The following is a 13,658-nucleotide window of genomic DNA, read 5'->3' as shown; positions in this document are numbered from 1 at the left end:
ATGTGGCGTGCGTTTGGGCTGTTTTCAAACGCGCAGTCCATTCAAGGGGAGGGATCCGGCAAGAGAAAGCCGCGGAAAATGTATCAGCCACACGAATGAACTCGACTCCCCCCGCCTTTTTTTTTCGATTGCAATGAAAGTCCTATGAACTTTAACATTCAGTCTTTCAGAGCAACAACCAATAGAGACAAGTATACGAATGGTTTCACCTTAGAGAGTGCAATACAATACAATACAATACAATACAATACAATACAATACAATACAATACAATACAATACAATACAATACAATACAATACAATCTGTATTGCATTGTATACAGACAACTAGTATACAAAGTAACTAGTACAACAAAGTAAACGAAATGCAAAGTACTACACCTTCTTTCCCGCGTGATTGCAAACGAGGGAGGAATAGTGTGTGAATAGTGTATAAGCAGCAGATATACCGTTTATTCAGTTACGACGAGAGTCTTTTGTTACAGCTGCTTGTTGTAGGTAAAGTGAGATAACGCCAAGACTTGCCGATTATGGGCGTTTTGCGTGCAGGGCTCTCAAAAGAAAGTCAGATATAATAATGGTATGCGCTCGAGTCTTCCAACCACAATGAATCATCCTTTATGCAAATCATCGTTCCACCCTGTGGCCCAACCAGAACGACAGAGACGCCACTTAACTCGCGCATGAACCAGACATGTGGGTCAGCCCCATCTCTGCTCCAAACACGAACTAAATCTCCATCACTCCGCGCGCCAAATTTGCATGTTTCTCCGCTCGCGTGTCTCTCCACTCAGAGAACGCCTTGATACGCGGCCCGGCTTAGTGCTGCCCGGGATGCGTTGTTTACGGACGCGTCACCCTCGACGCGCGACACGACATAGCAGTCCGCATAGCGCACAAGGGCACGCGACTCGCCGTTCGGTCAACTAGCTGAGACGATGCGCAGCGCGCTCAGAGCACGCGGCGTCGCCTCGCGCCGCCGTCCGCCCAATAGTCTGCGCGTGCCAAGACAAGCGAGCCCATTAACTATACACGCGTACGCGCAGCGGCCAACAAGCGCGCGCCCTTGTGCCAACCCGAGCCGAGGGAATGTCGCGCGCGCCAAATGAGAAACATGAACAATGTCGTTGCTGAGGCGATTCCTCACGCAGCTCCGGCCGACTGCCAGCTGCATTGTCAGCCGGTGGGCCATCGCTTCTACGCCACCCTGGCCAAGCTGGTTAGAGACGGCACCCCTTGTTCGACGGACTTGGACGACCGCGTCTGCATCACTGGGAGCTGCCTGGTGAGTGAGCCTTCCGCTGCATGCATGTTTGAGACTCGTGACGACGATGGTCGCGGTCGATCCTTCCCCCCTCATCTTCCCATTTCTCCCTTCCCCTTTTCGAAGCAGTGCTTCTTCCGGCAGCCACTTTGAAGCCTTTCGTCTGTGGTTTCAGTTATTTCGAGGCGTTGAACAACACCCCATATGTCAAGCGAAGCGCGCGTCGCGTCTCGGGGGCCATGTGTTCTGGCGGGCGTGTGCGGAGTTAATTTGAAAAACGCGAGGCTGCCAATAAGCGTGACGCTGGGTGGGTATATAGGTACGGCAGCGGACGCTGCCAAGGCTCGTTACGAACACTTACGACCTAATTACCCGAACTCGTTCCTTCGCTGTGCGCTGAATGCGGGGCGTTATTTGCACGGTGCGTCCTTCAAGGCTGCGAGCGTGCGGGTCGCGCTTTGTACGCGAACCGTATGCGTGCCGAAAAGTGTTACGCCATGTATTTCCGGGTGTTCTAGAGATTTCTTTCAACTCTTGCTACGACTCTTTCCAAATCATTCGTTTCGCTCTCTAGAATGCAGGAATGTGCTGGATGTTACGTGAAGAAAAAAAAAGAAAAGTGACTGAGAAAAACGCTACTACAAAATATGGCCACGTGCCGCTATTTGATTGCGAAATGGGTAACTTAAAATCTTGCTTTAGCAGAAACAAAAAATATCACGAACAGTTAGTTTCGTGCGTGGTTTCCAGCGAATAAACTGCGTTGGGATTCTTTCGGAACCTGCATTTTCTGAGAAATGTCGATGTTTTATGAATCGAGGGCACCTGTAGAGTGCGTTGCTAAATTCAAAAACGTTCTCAAGCAATCTCAGTGAATGTAAGTCCCCTTAGCCCCTTTCGCTACCGTCATCGGGCTATCATGTTCTTGGCTATAATTATGGACTGGCGCGCTGGATAAAACTAGCCTCACTAATCGAGCCTATGATCGAACCCACGGCTAATTAGGTCATTGACGTGTGGCAGTGATTTTGCTTCTGTTGGGTTGGGTGAATATTCCAGGAAGCATTAAAACGCATAGAACAGACAAGCAGTGTATGCGCTATAATGCTTCTTAAAACGTAAACCCGTCTAGCCCGTCTACAAGTTCTTTTGAATACCGAAGGTGAGAAAATGTTTAAAGCGTTCCCGCAGAAATGCTTTGCGGAAGATGAGGCTCTTTCTTTCAAATGCTTCGTTTCTAATAAACTTTGCCCAGTGTCCGTGCAGAATGTTGCATGACTCTGATCGGAACAGCATACAGAAGCAGATATTAGTTTGGGCAGAAAAAATATAATAAAAAATAAAGTGTCCTGCCCAACGGCACAACGGGCTTAAGGTAGTATAAGATAAACGAACGTGGCCAGTTAGCAAAAAAAAATTTTTAAACGGAATAGACAGTAGACGAATGAAACAGAGCTATTCAAATCGCATTGCTGCTCGTAGTGACAGTGACGATGGTCGCCTGTGTCGCCCCCTGCAGGGCGTGGGCTGCGACGGCGTGGTAGGGTCGCGGCGTAGCGCCGACCTGTGCGGCGTGTGCGGTGGCGACAACAGTACGTGCCACACCTTCTCGGGCCTGCTGACGTTGCGCAACCTGTCCAAGGACTACGAGGTGATCGCGGCCATCCCCAGGGGGGCCGCCAGCCTTGTGGCGACGGCCGAAGGAAACCGACTTGGTGAGAGCTCTCCGTCTTCTGTCAAAATGAGCAGTAGTGACACGAACCCCAAAACCTCCTTGTTTAATAGTGCCCGATGAGAGTAACTGAGGACTCAAGGGGGCATCTATGACTTCCCTGAGGTTGCATTATATCAAATAGCATTCCTCACACTCCCCCTGCGCTTTCGTTTTTCTGGCCATTATCTTCCCTCAAGCGTATCTAGGTATTGCCTTGTAAGTACATGTGGTTGTGCAAGATTTCCAGAGGTCCGTAGCGAATGCAAAAAAAAAAAAAAATTGGTCCGGAAGTGCGGAGACCATACATGTTACAGTCTTCCAAAACTGCATACTAGACTTAAATAGGTGCCTCTTATCAGGTACCTCTGTTGTTCTGCATGGTAGTAAAAATAGATATAAAGATATAACATTATTTGATTGATTGATTGATTGATTGATTGATTGATTGATTGATTGATTGATTGATTGATTGATTTATTGATTGATTGATTGATTGATTGATTGATTGATTAATTAATTGATTCGCTTTCGGTGCGCGCAGCCGTGAGGGATGCCGAGAGCGGCCGCTTCATCTTGAACGGCAACGCCAGCACGTGGGATCCCGCTGGTGTGTACGCGGGCGCCGGCACCCGCTTCTTCTACCGCGTCCACAGGCACACCGGCGCCCAGACCCTGGAGGCCAAGGGACCCCTGGCCAGGGTGGTCCACCTCATGGTACGCAGTCGAGTGCTACACGCGCTAGCTGCCGCATATATGTCTCACGTGTAATGTTCATAATGCCTGACGCCTGAGGTCTGACGCCAAACGCCTGGTTTCTGATGGCGGTGATGCCTGATGCTACTGTTGCCTGATATATGTGCAGCGTGCAGGCATGTTAACAGCATGTAACCTGATACGTCAGCATTAGACGTCAGACATCCACATGTGCATAGGAACAGCAGGGGCCGTATTTTCCTGCGATTTTTTCGTGGATTCAGTCTTTTACCTGTAAGTCAACCCAGAATTCGAGACCAGATCCATCAAGTGGCACTGCTTGTTAACGATCATCTTTGTTGTCGCATGCAGTTGATATACCAGCAGAAAGAACAAAAGAATAATCAACCGAGAAGAATTTTGTTGAGAACTCCATGTCTGCTGCAACACAAGGAGGCTTCGCGAAAAGCACGTCACCGAATAATGAAATATTTGCAAAGCTCTTGAAATTATGCCGGTCATACAACACCTTTATGTTTTTACCTTACCTTCACGCTTTAAATCAATACTTTCTTAGCTAGGTTCAACTGCGAAATCTATCTTGCTGGTAATTCAGACGGTGAATATTTGTGCGTGCGAGCAGGTCTTGAATATGTGTGTCCATATGCGTGATTTTAATTTTACTGGACTCCGCGAGAACTGAGAAGAACCAACTCGAGGCGCCGCCTGACGCAACTTCTGGCACTGCAGTCGTAGACAGCGGTCATCGCACAGACTGGCATAAGGCAAATGGATGTAGCCATCGAGGGCCTGCAACTGTTAGGCCACTTCCTGGAGCAGTGGTCGCAGCCCGCAGTCCCGCCACCATGCAGTAGATGCAAGTACTGATGGCAAAAACAGGCGCCGTATCCTTTGAGCGTCTAAAGGCCATCAGTCATTATCGGATCACTTGGTCCCAACCGTGTCGCAGCTCTTCTTTCTGCGTCCGTGCAGCTGGTATTCCGCAGTCCGAACCCGGGCGTCAAGTTCCGCTACAGCGTGAGCAGCCGCGTGGCCAACAAGGGCGCTGCGACTCCGGCGGACGGCCCTCCGCAGGGCGGCCAGTTCCTGCGCTCCCGCGCCGTCCTCGAGACGGGGCCCTACCGCTGGCAGGTGGCGCTCGCCTGCAGCAAGACCTGCGGCACAGGTGACCGCTGGAGAGCCACGCGCCGAGCCATTTGGCCCTCATAAGTCACATATTCTTTATACCAAACTGCTACATTTGTTACACACCAAATAGAATGAAATAGCGCTTTTATCTTCTTCAACTATACTTGTTTAAGAGGGTGATGATTTTGAAAAAGGAAAGCAAGACAGCAAGCAGAACTCTAATTTTATCAGTTTCAACAAGCTATCAACTGTGGTTTATTCCGTTATCACCTTGTTCATTTCGGCACAGGTAGAGAATATGAGTTGGAAGAAAAAAAAGTTTAGAACCCTTGACTCTTGGCAAGTGCTTGAAGTCTCGCTAGTGAAGTGTAAAGCAAAAGAAAAAACGCCGTGCCACCTATTTAGACGAGAAAAATGCAGAGTCCCCCCCCTGATGTTTCACACAATTTAAGCCTGATTCCAGCCACGCCCGAATGCCACCAACTCCTACGCTGGGTGAAATATATATATATAAAAAAAGAATATTAGAATTGGAAAGTTAAGTAACCGCAACAGACAAGGACTGGGATAAATTGTATTGTTCAGGGACAATCCTAGACGCGGCTGTATCACTTATCGTGGCGGCTGGGGAAGACACGTGGTTCCACTCGTTACAGGCTTCTGAAATTGGAGAGTGAGCGCACTGGATAGTGCGGTATTGTGAAACGCCCATTTTATGGAAATGGAAATTTGTGAGACGCGAGCCCACATGTGAAATTCTTGTTTGCTTTATGCTTGGTGGCTAAAACGTTTCTGAAAGCAAGCCTTTATTAGCCGACAGCCAGATTCTTGCAATTTTTGTGCAGTACTGGGTGTACCGCTGTGATTTATGGGAGATATAATGAAGCAGTCATTGTAAGGCGTGTTAAAGTGGACGCAAAAAATATTATTTTTATCTGTTCAGTTTGCTTTGGCTATGAATTTCTCCTATGTAATTGTTTTGCATCTTCTGAATATTCTACGCTCTTTCCTTGTACCAGAAATCTCTGCAGTTTAATTTCAACTAAACTCACCTTAAAATTGCACGAGGCACAGAAGATAACGCTTTGAAATAAACGCAGTAGAGGGCAACCAAGATTTTTCGAGCACCTCTTTGAATTTAGAGGTGCACACAACGCCGAACCTGCTGAACAAAAGTGCGAAGTAGCAACGACCAAAGTAGCGGCATGAGAAACTGTTGCGGTTGCATAACGTGCTGCAGGGATCCAGCAGATGATGGCGAGCTGTGTTCTGGCCTCGAGTGGAGCGCCAGTGCCTGAGGATCTCTGCTTGAACCTGGCACCGCCCAGGATGCCGCCGACTCCTTCACAACCGGTGCCGTGCAACACACAGCCCTGTCCGACCGACCGGTGAGCGTGCCTTGTTTGCGCTAGGTCTTTCTCGCTTCTACGTCTACACGGTGTCAACGGTGTCAACGTGGCCGCCGTAGTCGGGTTCTAGCCCGGGAACTCTTGGTCAGTAGCCGAGTGCCCTAACCACTCAGCCATGCGGCGCGTCTGCGAGACACCACGCTGCGAGCCATCACATTACGAGACATCAGACTCCGAGCGGCGAGCTTTGCTGAAAGCTGGCTTAACTGCTTCACGACCCTTGATGTGGAGAAGACAGCTTACGTTTCTACCCTCTATGGTGCCTTACTGCCAGCGGCGTTACGTTAGCTCGCGATCGCTAACAAAGGGTCGTCGGCCGGAGGGCGACCTAAATGGGCTTTTGTAGTGCGATTTCGATGCTAGTTATCGATGTGCTTACCTGTTCTTCAACGCACATAATTCTGCTTGTCTTTGCGTTAATGACTATGTCCTTTCGTTCTTGTATATTTACCCTGTGATAAGCTTGAACATGATTTTCGTTTGCTCCTTTTCGTTCGTAATTAATCTATTTTTTATGTATTCTGATCTATAATTGTAATTTTTTAGTAAATTATACTGCGATGCTCTCTTCCTTTCTTTAGTTATTGTTCGAAAGTGCGCTTTCCGCCCTGCTGCAGCAATTGCAACGGAACTTGAAGCAAGTCATGTTTCCTTCCAGCAACGTTTTTCCCCTTTTTCATCAACAGCCTTGTGCAGCCCTGTTTGTGCGTATAAAATGAATCAAATAAGTGCAATACACCGGGTGGTTGAAATTTATTGAAGTTAATTCAGACCCCTCTACAACGAGTCCCTCATCTTCCCAGTGTAGTGTAGCATTGGCAGTGAAAAATAGAAATGTTATTTCCTGTCTTTCATTCCTTCGTTAACCTTTTCTTTTCATTCTCCATTCTTCCTTCCTCCTTCCTTCTTTTCTGCAGCTCCCGCAGCGGCAGCATAGGAGATATGGACGGCCAGCCGCGCTGGCAGGTGACCTCCGACTGGTCCGCGTGTTCGGTCTCGTGCGGAGACGGCGTCCAGCGCCGCACCGTGGTCTGCGTGGGTCTCAGGGGCGGCGCCCTGAGAGACTCGGCGTGCCAACAGAGCGCGAATGCCGAGAAGCCGCCCTCCGTACGACCCTGCAAACTGGGGCCCTGCGCCACCACATGGCACACCGGCCCCTGGGGAAAGGTAGTGCAAGCCAACACTAACGCTGCCGCAAGCACGAATATTCTGGTATCTTTGCTTTCATTAGATGCTTTCATTAGGACGGAGTTCGCTCGTCTTCTGGGAGGATATTCCACCACCCCAACAGCTGTGAATGAATGAGGGGCTCGATAATGTAACGAATTTATCCCAAATTTCAGTTCACGTTGGCTGTTTTTGTCTTTCATCACAGCCTCAAACGACTCCACGCTCCCGCTACCACTATAAGTTCTGTCAGTAGCCTTACCTGGAAGTGGATTTTAAATCAGCGGGAAACCCCATTTAGTTTACGGAATTCTTGCGGAAAGAAACCAAAGGGCGATGGTCCCGAATAAAATAGGGTATAAATGAATCAGGTAAAGATACAGGCTGTCTTCTAAAGGCTTGATAGGAAACACTACATGACACCTGAAGATTTTTCATTTTCTAATAAAATGGTTTCATAGTTCTAATATTTCTGTCAGTAGATTAACCGCTAGTCAATGCAAAAACACTCATAGGTGTGCGCCCCATAACTTGATTTCGGAATGGAGCCGTTTACCCCGCGATATCGCCACCACTATGTCTAATGACAACTTTTACTCATAATTGCTGTAAAGTATTTATCAGTGCTATTTTTTTTTAAGATAAGATAAGAATTTATTGAGTACAAATCGGTTACATAAATTCAGTATACAGGCGAGGGTCCCAAAGTCAAGCGACTGTCACGGGACCCCCGGTAGATTAATACTAACTTGATTAAAAAACAAGCAGCATCATTAAAAAACAAGCAGCAAGCAGCAAATTTATCTATGTAAAATTTGATCTCTATTAACGCGGCCCTGTGATGTATGCTCCACCGCTTCATCTTTGAGTCTTGTTTTCATTTTCACTTTTTGCGGTTTGTTGTTGAATTGTATTTTAATGCGTCGCAAAGAAAAATGACCTCTTGTTTTCAGCGTACATGTATGCACATACGAATCTTCATCTGAAATGTGCTTTGCAATAACATCCCCCCCCCCCCCCTCCCACTGCAATGCCGAGGAAAAACTGGCGCGCTGGGTATTATGATAAATAAATAAATATACTCTAGCATTTTCCGGCAATCTTTACCTGCAAAACGTTGCGAAATGCCAAAGTAAGCTTCGTTCCTAATTACCGCTTGATCCCTTACCAAGCAAAGTGTTTTTAGCGACGTTTTTTCGCAGACAGTTGTAGTCTAGCGCGGAACATTCTGCGTTCTGAGATACAGTGGGATGCTTCGAAGCAGCGGAAGCCGTCTGTATTGTCACTAATCACATAACGCCGCGGTATTAGCTGCCTCGACTGTATCGGTGCTTCCTGCCTACACCTACTCCTACCTACACCTACACCTACCTACACCTACACCTACCTACACCTACATCTGTCTGTGCGTGCAGTGCAGCAGCGAGTGCGGCAAAGGTCTGCGCAAGAGGGAGGTCAGCTGCGGACCGGGTCTGGACGAGTCGGCCTGCAGAGGCACCAAGAAGCCCAGCACCGAGGAGGTGTGCGAGATGCCCCCATGCTCGAGCGCCTGGTACTTCTCCGCCTGGTCTGAGGTGCGCAACTTGAAACTCATGGACGACATTAGCTCGCTCGGTCAGCGGCAGCAAAACCGCGAGCTGCTTGGCAGGCTGGGACGCCTCGAAGAGATGTGATAGGGTGATGGTCGGGTGATGATGTTTGATGAGGTACTTAATGTCTTCATTATCGACAGAGACAGCGTCATAGCTTCAGAACACAGAAATTACCGAACGTAAATGGGTGGGACATGTAATGGGCACAGGAGATAACCGATAGTCTGTTGATTGGCAAAGTGGATTTGAAGGAAAGGAACACGAGGCCAGTGGTGGCGTAGTACAGTCATGCGGAGAGATTAGATTAGAAAATTTGCTCAGTCTCGTCGCAGGTCTGTTGGAGAGGCTTTTGGGCCTGCAGTGTGCTGACTGATTTTGACAATGGTGATATCTGCCACTTGCTGCACGTTCACGAGTTTTAGACCCAATTTCAATCCAACTGTTTCTGAACCTGCTGACGTTTCAACTGTGGGAAACGCGTCATGCGGCATAGGTCTCGCAGGTTTAGTACAGCATACAGCATTGCATACGATGGTCCTCAGAAAACAGCAACGCAGCAAGTGAGCGAGTGTGTGTGGCTCAGGATGGTTCCACCGTCTCTGGCGCAGTGCTCCGTCAAGTGTGTGCCCGGTGTGCAGAGGAGACGAGTGTTCTGCGTTCCCGGACATAATGAGTGCGACGTACTCGACAGGCCTTCCTCCCAGCAGCCATGCCTTGAGCTGTGCACAGGGACCTGGTTCGTGGGCCCCTGGTCAAAGGTGAGCCTGTACATGTCTTTCTAAATTTATGTGACACTCTCTCTGCATATCTGCTGTTTTCAGGCAGAATTGCTTGCAGGTCATGCGGCTCGTCAGAGACTCGTGAATCTGTCTGCACTGTAGTTGTCTCCTGCGGCTTTCTTCGGGTGCAATCCGCAAGCAGCTTAAAACGTGACGTCCTAAACTTCTGCAAAGTAAAATACAAAGCGGAACGGGGCTCATTATTTGGTATCTTCCTTCCACTTGTTTTACTGCGCCGTTATCACGTCTTTGTCACTGACTTTTTTCTTTTTTCACTAACTAACCATCTGGAATCAAACAATGTTTTCAAGAGGTTTAGTGTACGTCTTTCCGTCTAGCTGGTTGTCAAACCTTTGTAGCAGTTTCTTAACAACTGCTACAAATGACGCTACGGGTATGCTGTCAGGGAAAGTGGTAGCTCTGAAGCACAGCACAACAAGCATAATACGAAAAGTTCATGCAACCAGAGCAATGTAGCTAACTCATACACTACTGCAAATGTTTTTCAAGAAACAGAGCAGCAATACAATACGGCATCAGCCAGCGAAGAGTAGAGGTACTGGCGAACAGTTGGCTCTACGGACGCTTTCCTCGGCCAGCCACTACGGAGGTCTACCCCGCATCGTACAGCCGTCGTAATATAATAGCTGTCAAAAATAGCCTGAATAAGTCACTCGACATTGAGCCGGAGTAACTACGATGCGTTCTCGTTGTTGACAGAAGTCCCATACAGGGGTCTCTTCTGCTGAGACGTCGTACGTGTGAGGGCACCGCTATTTGATTTGGGGCTTCATTATTAACTCCTTTCTGTCGCGCAAATGATCATCGGCTTTCCTTCGATTTTTCTCCGCAGTGCCTTCCCGGCTGCGGCAACGGCACCCGCGAGCGGCAGGTGTTGTGCGTGGGCCAGCAGGGCGGACGCTGGACGACGGTGCTGCCGGAGGGCCACTGCGGCTACGCCGAGCGGCCGCTCGCCTCCGAGACCTGCAACACGCCATGCGCACCCGAGTGGCACACGTCCGCCTGGAGCCCCGTGAGTGCACGTGTGCTGATCACAACAAGCAATGATAAACTGCTCTCAGCAGAGCGACAAGCAACATTAAAGGATACAGGACGCAGACTTTGACATTAACGACCGCAGGTAAACTTTCGTCTTAACATCTTAGCTCATCCTAGGTCTTTCTGCGCCTTCCCGTATTTAATTGACTTCCCTCGAAGTCGGGCGTAGGAGAATCTGTTTGTTTTGTTAATTGGTTTCGAGGCGCAAAAATGAAACAACTTTGTCTCTTTCAGCCGCTACGCAGAGCCTTTAACCACAACTCCGATCTGATGAAAGGACAGCGTTTTAAGCTGCGATGCGCTATCAGAGAGAGCTCATGAAGTTACAGTGGTGGAGAGCGGCATGAAGGTTCTTGAGTTTTAAGGAAAAACAGAGGGTGTAGCCGCAACTTGAGAACAGCCTTGTTTTGAATAAAAGGAAAGAGTATGTGCCATGTCAAGACGTTAAAACCCGAGTCGAGAGAACATGTATTCTGTAAGCATCTGAAAAGGACCCAGCAGAAAAGAAAAGGTTTGTGTCCTACATACTGGGAACGCTTCGGAACTCGCTGAAAGCCGTTGCGTGATTTCAGGCTGGTTCACGTAGCACAGAGTGCTTAGCCTGCGCAAGATTCGAATGCAAGGCGTTGAACGCTCAATGAAAACATTGGACAGAACAGCAGTCACCATGCGTAGTCAGATGTCCCCAGCTTTTGGCGTTACTTTCCGCAGATGTTCGTGCTGCCTACAATTCGAGCAGTTCTTTCAACCTTCCGCTATATGCCACACATATATTGACAGCAAAGTAATGTTTCTTTTTTTTTTTTTTCATAACCTAAGAAGTCGCCTAGTGTGATGCTAAGATGTAACTGTTTTTGTGGCTATCAGAGTGCTTCCTGAAATGTTTGTAGACGCGTCGTTCTAAAACATGCCGTTTGTTTCATGTTCTGGACCTGTACTGAAAAATGTTGAGAGGAAATGAAAGGCGAGCGGTGTGTAAAATGTTGTTAGATTGTCCCTAGCCCTTATTTCATTTCGTAAGCAATGACTGACCGATGGATACCCTGGGAGAGTGGTGCTAAGTCCTTCTTAATACAATTCAAAATGAGTAAAGCAATGGGTAGATTGTTTTGTGCGCGCCTTGGCATCTTGTAAAGGAACTTGCCAACAATCAGGGATTGTGGAGGCTCGATAAAAGAGGTGTTTTTCTATACCTGGCCACATCTCCGCAGTGCTCCAGCTCGTGCGGTGGCCGGGGCAGTCAGACGCGCCAGTCGTTGTGCCTGGACATTGGCGGCAAGGTGGCCGGACCCGAAGCGTGCACGGAGTCTTCGCGCCCTTCGGCCCGACGGCCGTGCGGCCTGTCCACGTGTCCCACGGAGACGGCCGAAGAGCGCGGTTGCCGGGACACCCGCGGTCGGTGCGCGCTGGTGGTGCAGGCGCGACTCTGCAGCTACCCGTACTTCCGCCAGGGGTGCTGCGCTTCCTGCCGCCGCGCCGGCAGCCACGCCGCCGCCCCCGACGAGGACAGAGCTTGAGTACTGGCCGCACTCGTCGAGCACGTTGCCCGACGAGGCAACGGCATACGCCACGGTGAAGCGGGTACACCCAGGCGAAGAGCGTTCGTACTTCGCCAACAGCGCCAATGGTCCAACGCCCTCTCCTACACATTTCCCACACGATTACGACCATCGACATCGACATCTGCACATCAGAGGGCACCTCGGAGGACATCCACTCGTGGGATGTCCGCTCAGGAGGACATCCCTTCGCAAAAGGCACCTCGAGCCATTCTGTTCCATGTTCAGCCATGGAGAGAACTTTACGGGACGCATCAACGCACATTGCCCGCTTAAAAAAAGATACTCGAAGTACTGATGCCAGCCGCTTGGGCATTGGTTGGAGGCGAGGTTCGGGCTATTCAGACGACCTCAACGGGAAGATGTTGACGACAGCTGTTTCCAGCTCCACGTAAGCCGGCCCTGGTTGGCGTGAACTGTTGCGGTGCGCCGAACATCCCTGGGCGTCGAAGGGCACACCTCGTCCTCGCAGGCGAAAACCAGTGGGGATATGCTTAGGCGTCTACGTCCTCATCTGTCCGTATTCGGGGTTACTGGTCTTGTCGCATGAGGAGTTCTCAAAATCGTTGACTTTGTCCGTACAAGGTACAGTCCTCGTAGCAGACTGCACGCGTCTGGATGGCGCTAGCAGTTGCAAAGGTGCGCTGTTTGCCAAATGTCAATGACTGCCTCAGTCCGCTCTGGCTCCCGTGGTCGCCCGGGTGCTGCCTGAGGTCGTAGCTCAGGCGTATAGCGCCGGATGTGCACTGTACAGCCACGCTTCGTCGATGCGAAATCTCCAGAGTGTTGAGCGTAGTTTCTTGTACATATTTACTCTTCAGCGAAACATAACAGTAATGTGAGCATGTTTGTCTTTGTTTTTCTTTTTTTTTCAGTAAGTAGAAGCGCGCCTATTGCTCTTCGAAGCCAACGACATTTCTTCGAAGGTGTAACTGCAGGAGAGTTCTTTATCTGCGCCTACCACGTCGTCCCTTTTGGTTAAATAATAACCCTGAAAAACTCGAGTGGGTTTCCAGGCAAGAATGAAAGAAGTACGAGTCCCGACTGACGCCACACTTGGAAAATCAGAATAGCTATAGTCGTAACAAAATGTCTTATAACAGGCTTTGTGCAGACAACTTTATGAATATGTTGTATCCAGTAAACTCTTACAGCAAGGCTTCTCTGATGGACATGTTATTCTTTTACGCTATCTTAGGGCAGGATCAGATCGTGTTGCATATGAAAATGTTTGCTGTGACTGCTGAGCGACATGAACTTTTTAAAGAAAGT

The 13,658-nt window shown here is 49.1% G+C and overlaps 1 protein-coding gene across 2 annotated transcripts in view; it reads left to right on the top strand.

The window, feature by feature from the left end:
* The window catches only part of LOC149342021 (ADAMTS-like protein 4), a 48,396-nt gene extending 35,915 nt beyond the window's left edge, over positions 1–12,481 (top strand). For both annotated transcript variants that reach the window (XM_089544332.1, XM_089544330.1), the window contains exons 6-15: positions 1,153–1,286; positions 2,785–2,980; positions 3,521–3,693; positions 4,666–4,858; positions 6,062–6,209; positions 7,148–7,397; positions 8,813–8,971; positions 9,598–9,747; positions 10,622–10,801; positions 12,039–12,481. In XM_089544332.1, coding sequence (XP_089400458.1) covers positions 1,153–1,286; positions 2,785–2,980; positions 3,521–3,693; positions 4,666–4,858; positions 6,062–6,209; positions 7,148–7,397; positions 8,813–8,971; positions 9,598–9,747; positions 10,622–10,801; positions 12,039–12,344 — 1,889 coding nt within the window. In that variant the 3' untranslated portion in view covers positions 12,345–12,481. The remainder of the gene's footprint in view (positions 1–1,152; positions 1,287–2,784; positions 2,981–3,520; positions 3,694–4,665; positions 4,859–6,061; positions 6,210–7,147; positions 7,398–8,812; positions 8,972–9,597; positions 9,748–10,621; positions 10,802–12,038) is intronic.
* The last annotated feature ends 1,177 nt before the right edge of the window (positions 12,482–13,658 follow it).

Source organism: Amblyomma mixtum, chromosome 5 (genome assembly GCF_055824585.1).
Source record: "Amblyomma mixtum isolate Tamu chromosome 5, ASM5582458v1, whole genome shotgun sequence".
Lineage (NCBI taxonomy): Eukaryota > Metazoa > Arthropoda > Arachnida > Ixodida > Ixodidae > Amblyomma > Amblyomma mixtum.
This window is presented reverse-complemented; position numbering and strand designations above follow the sequence as displayed.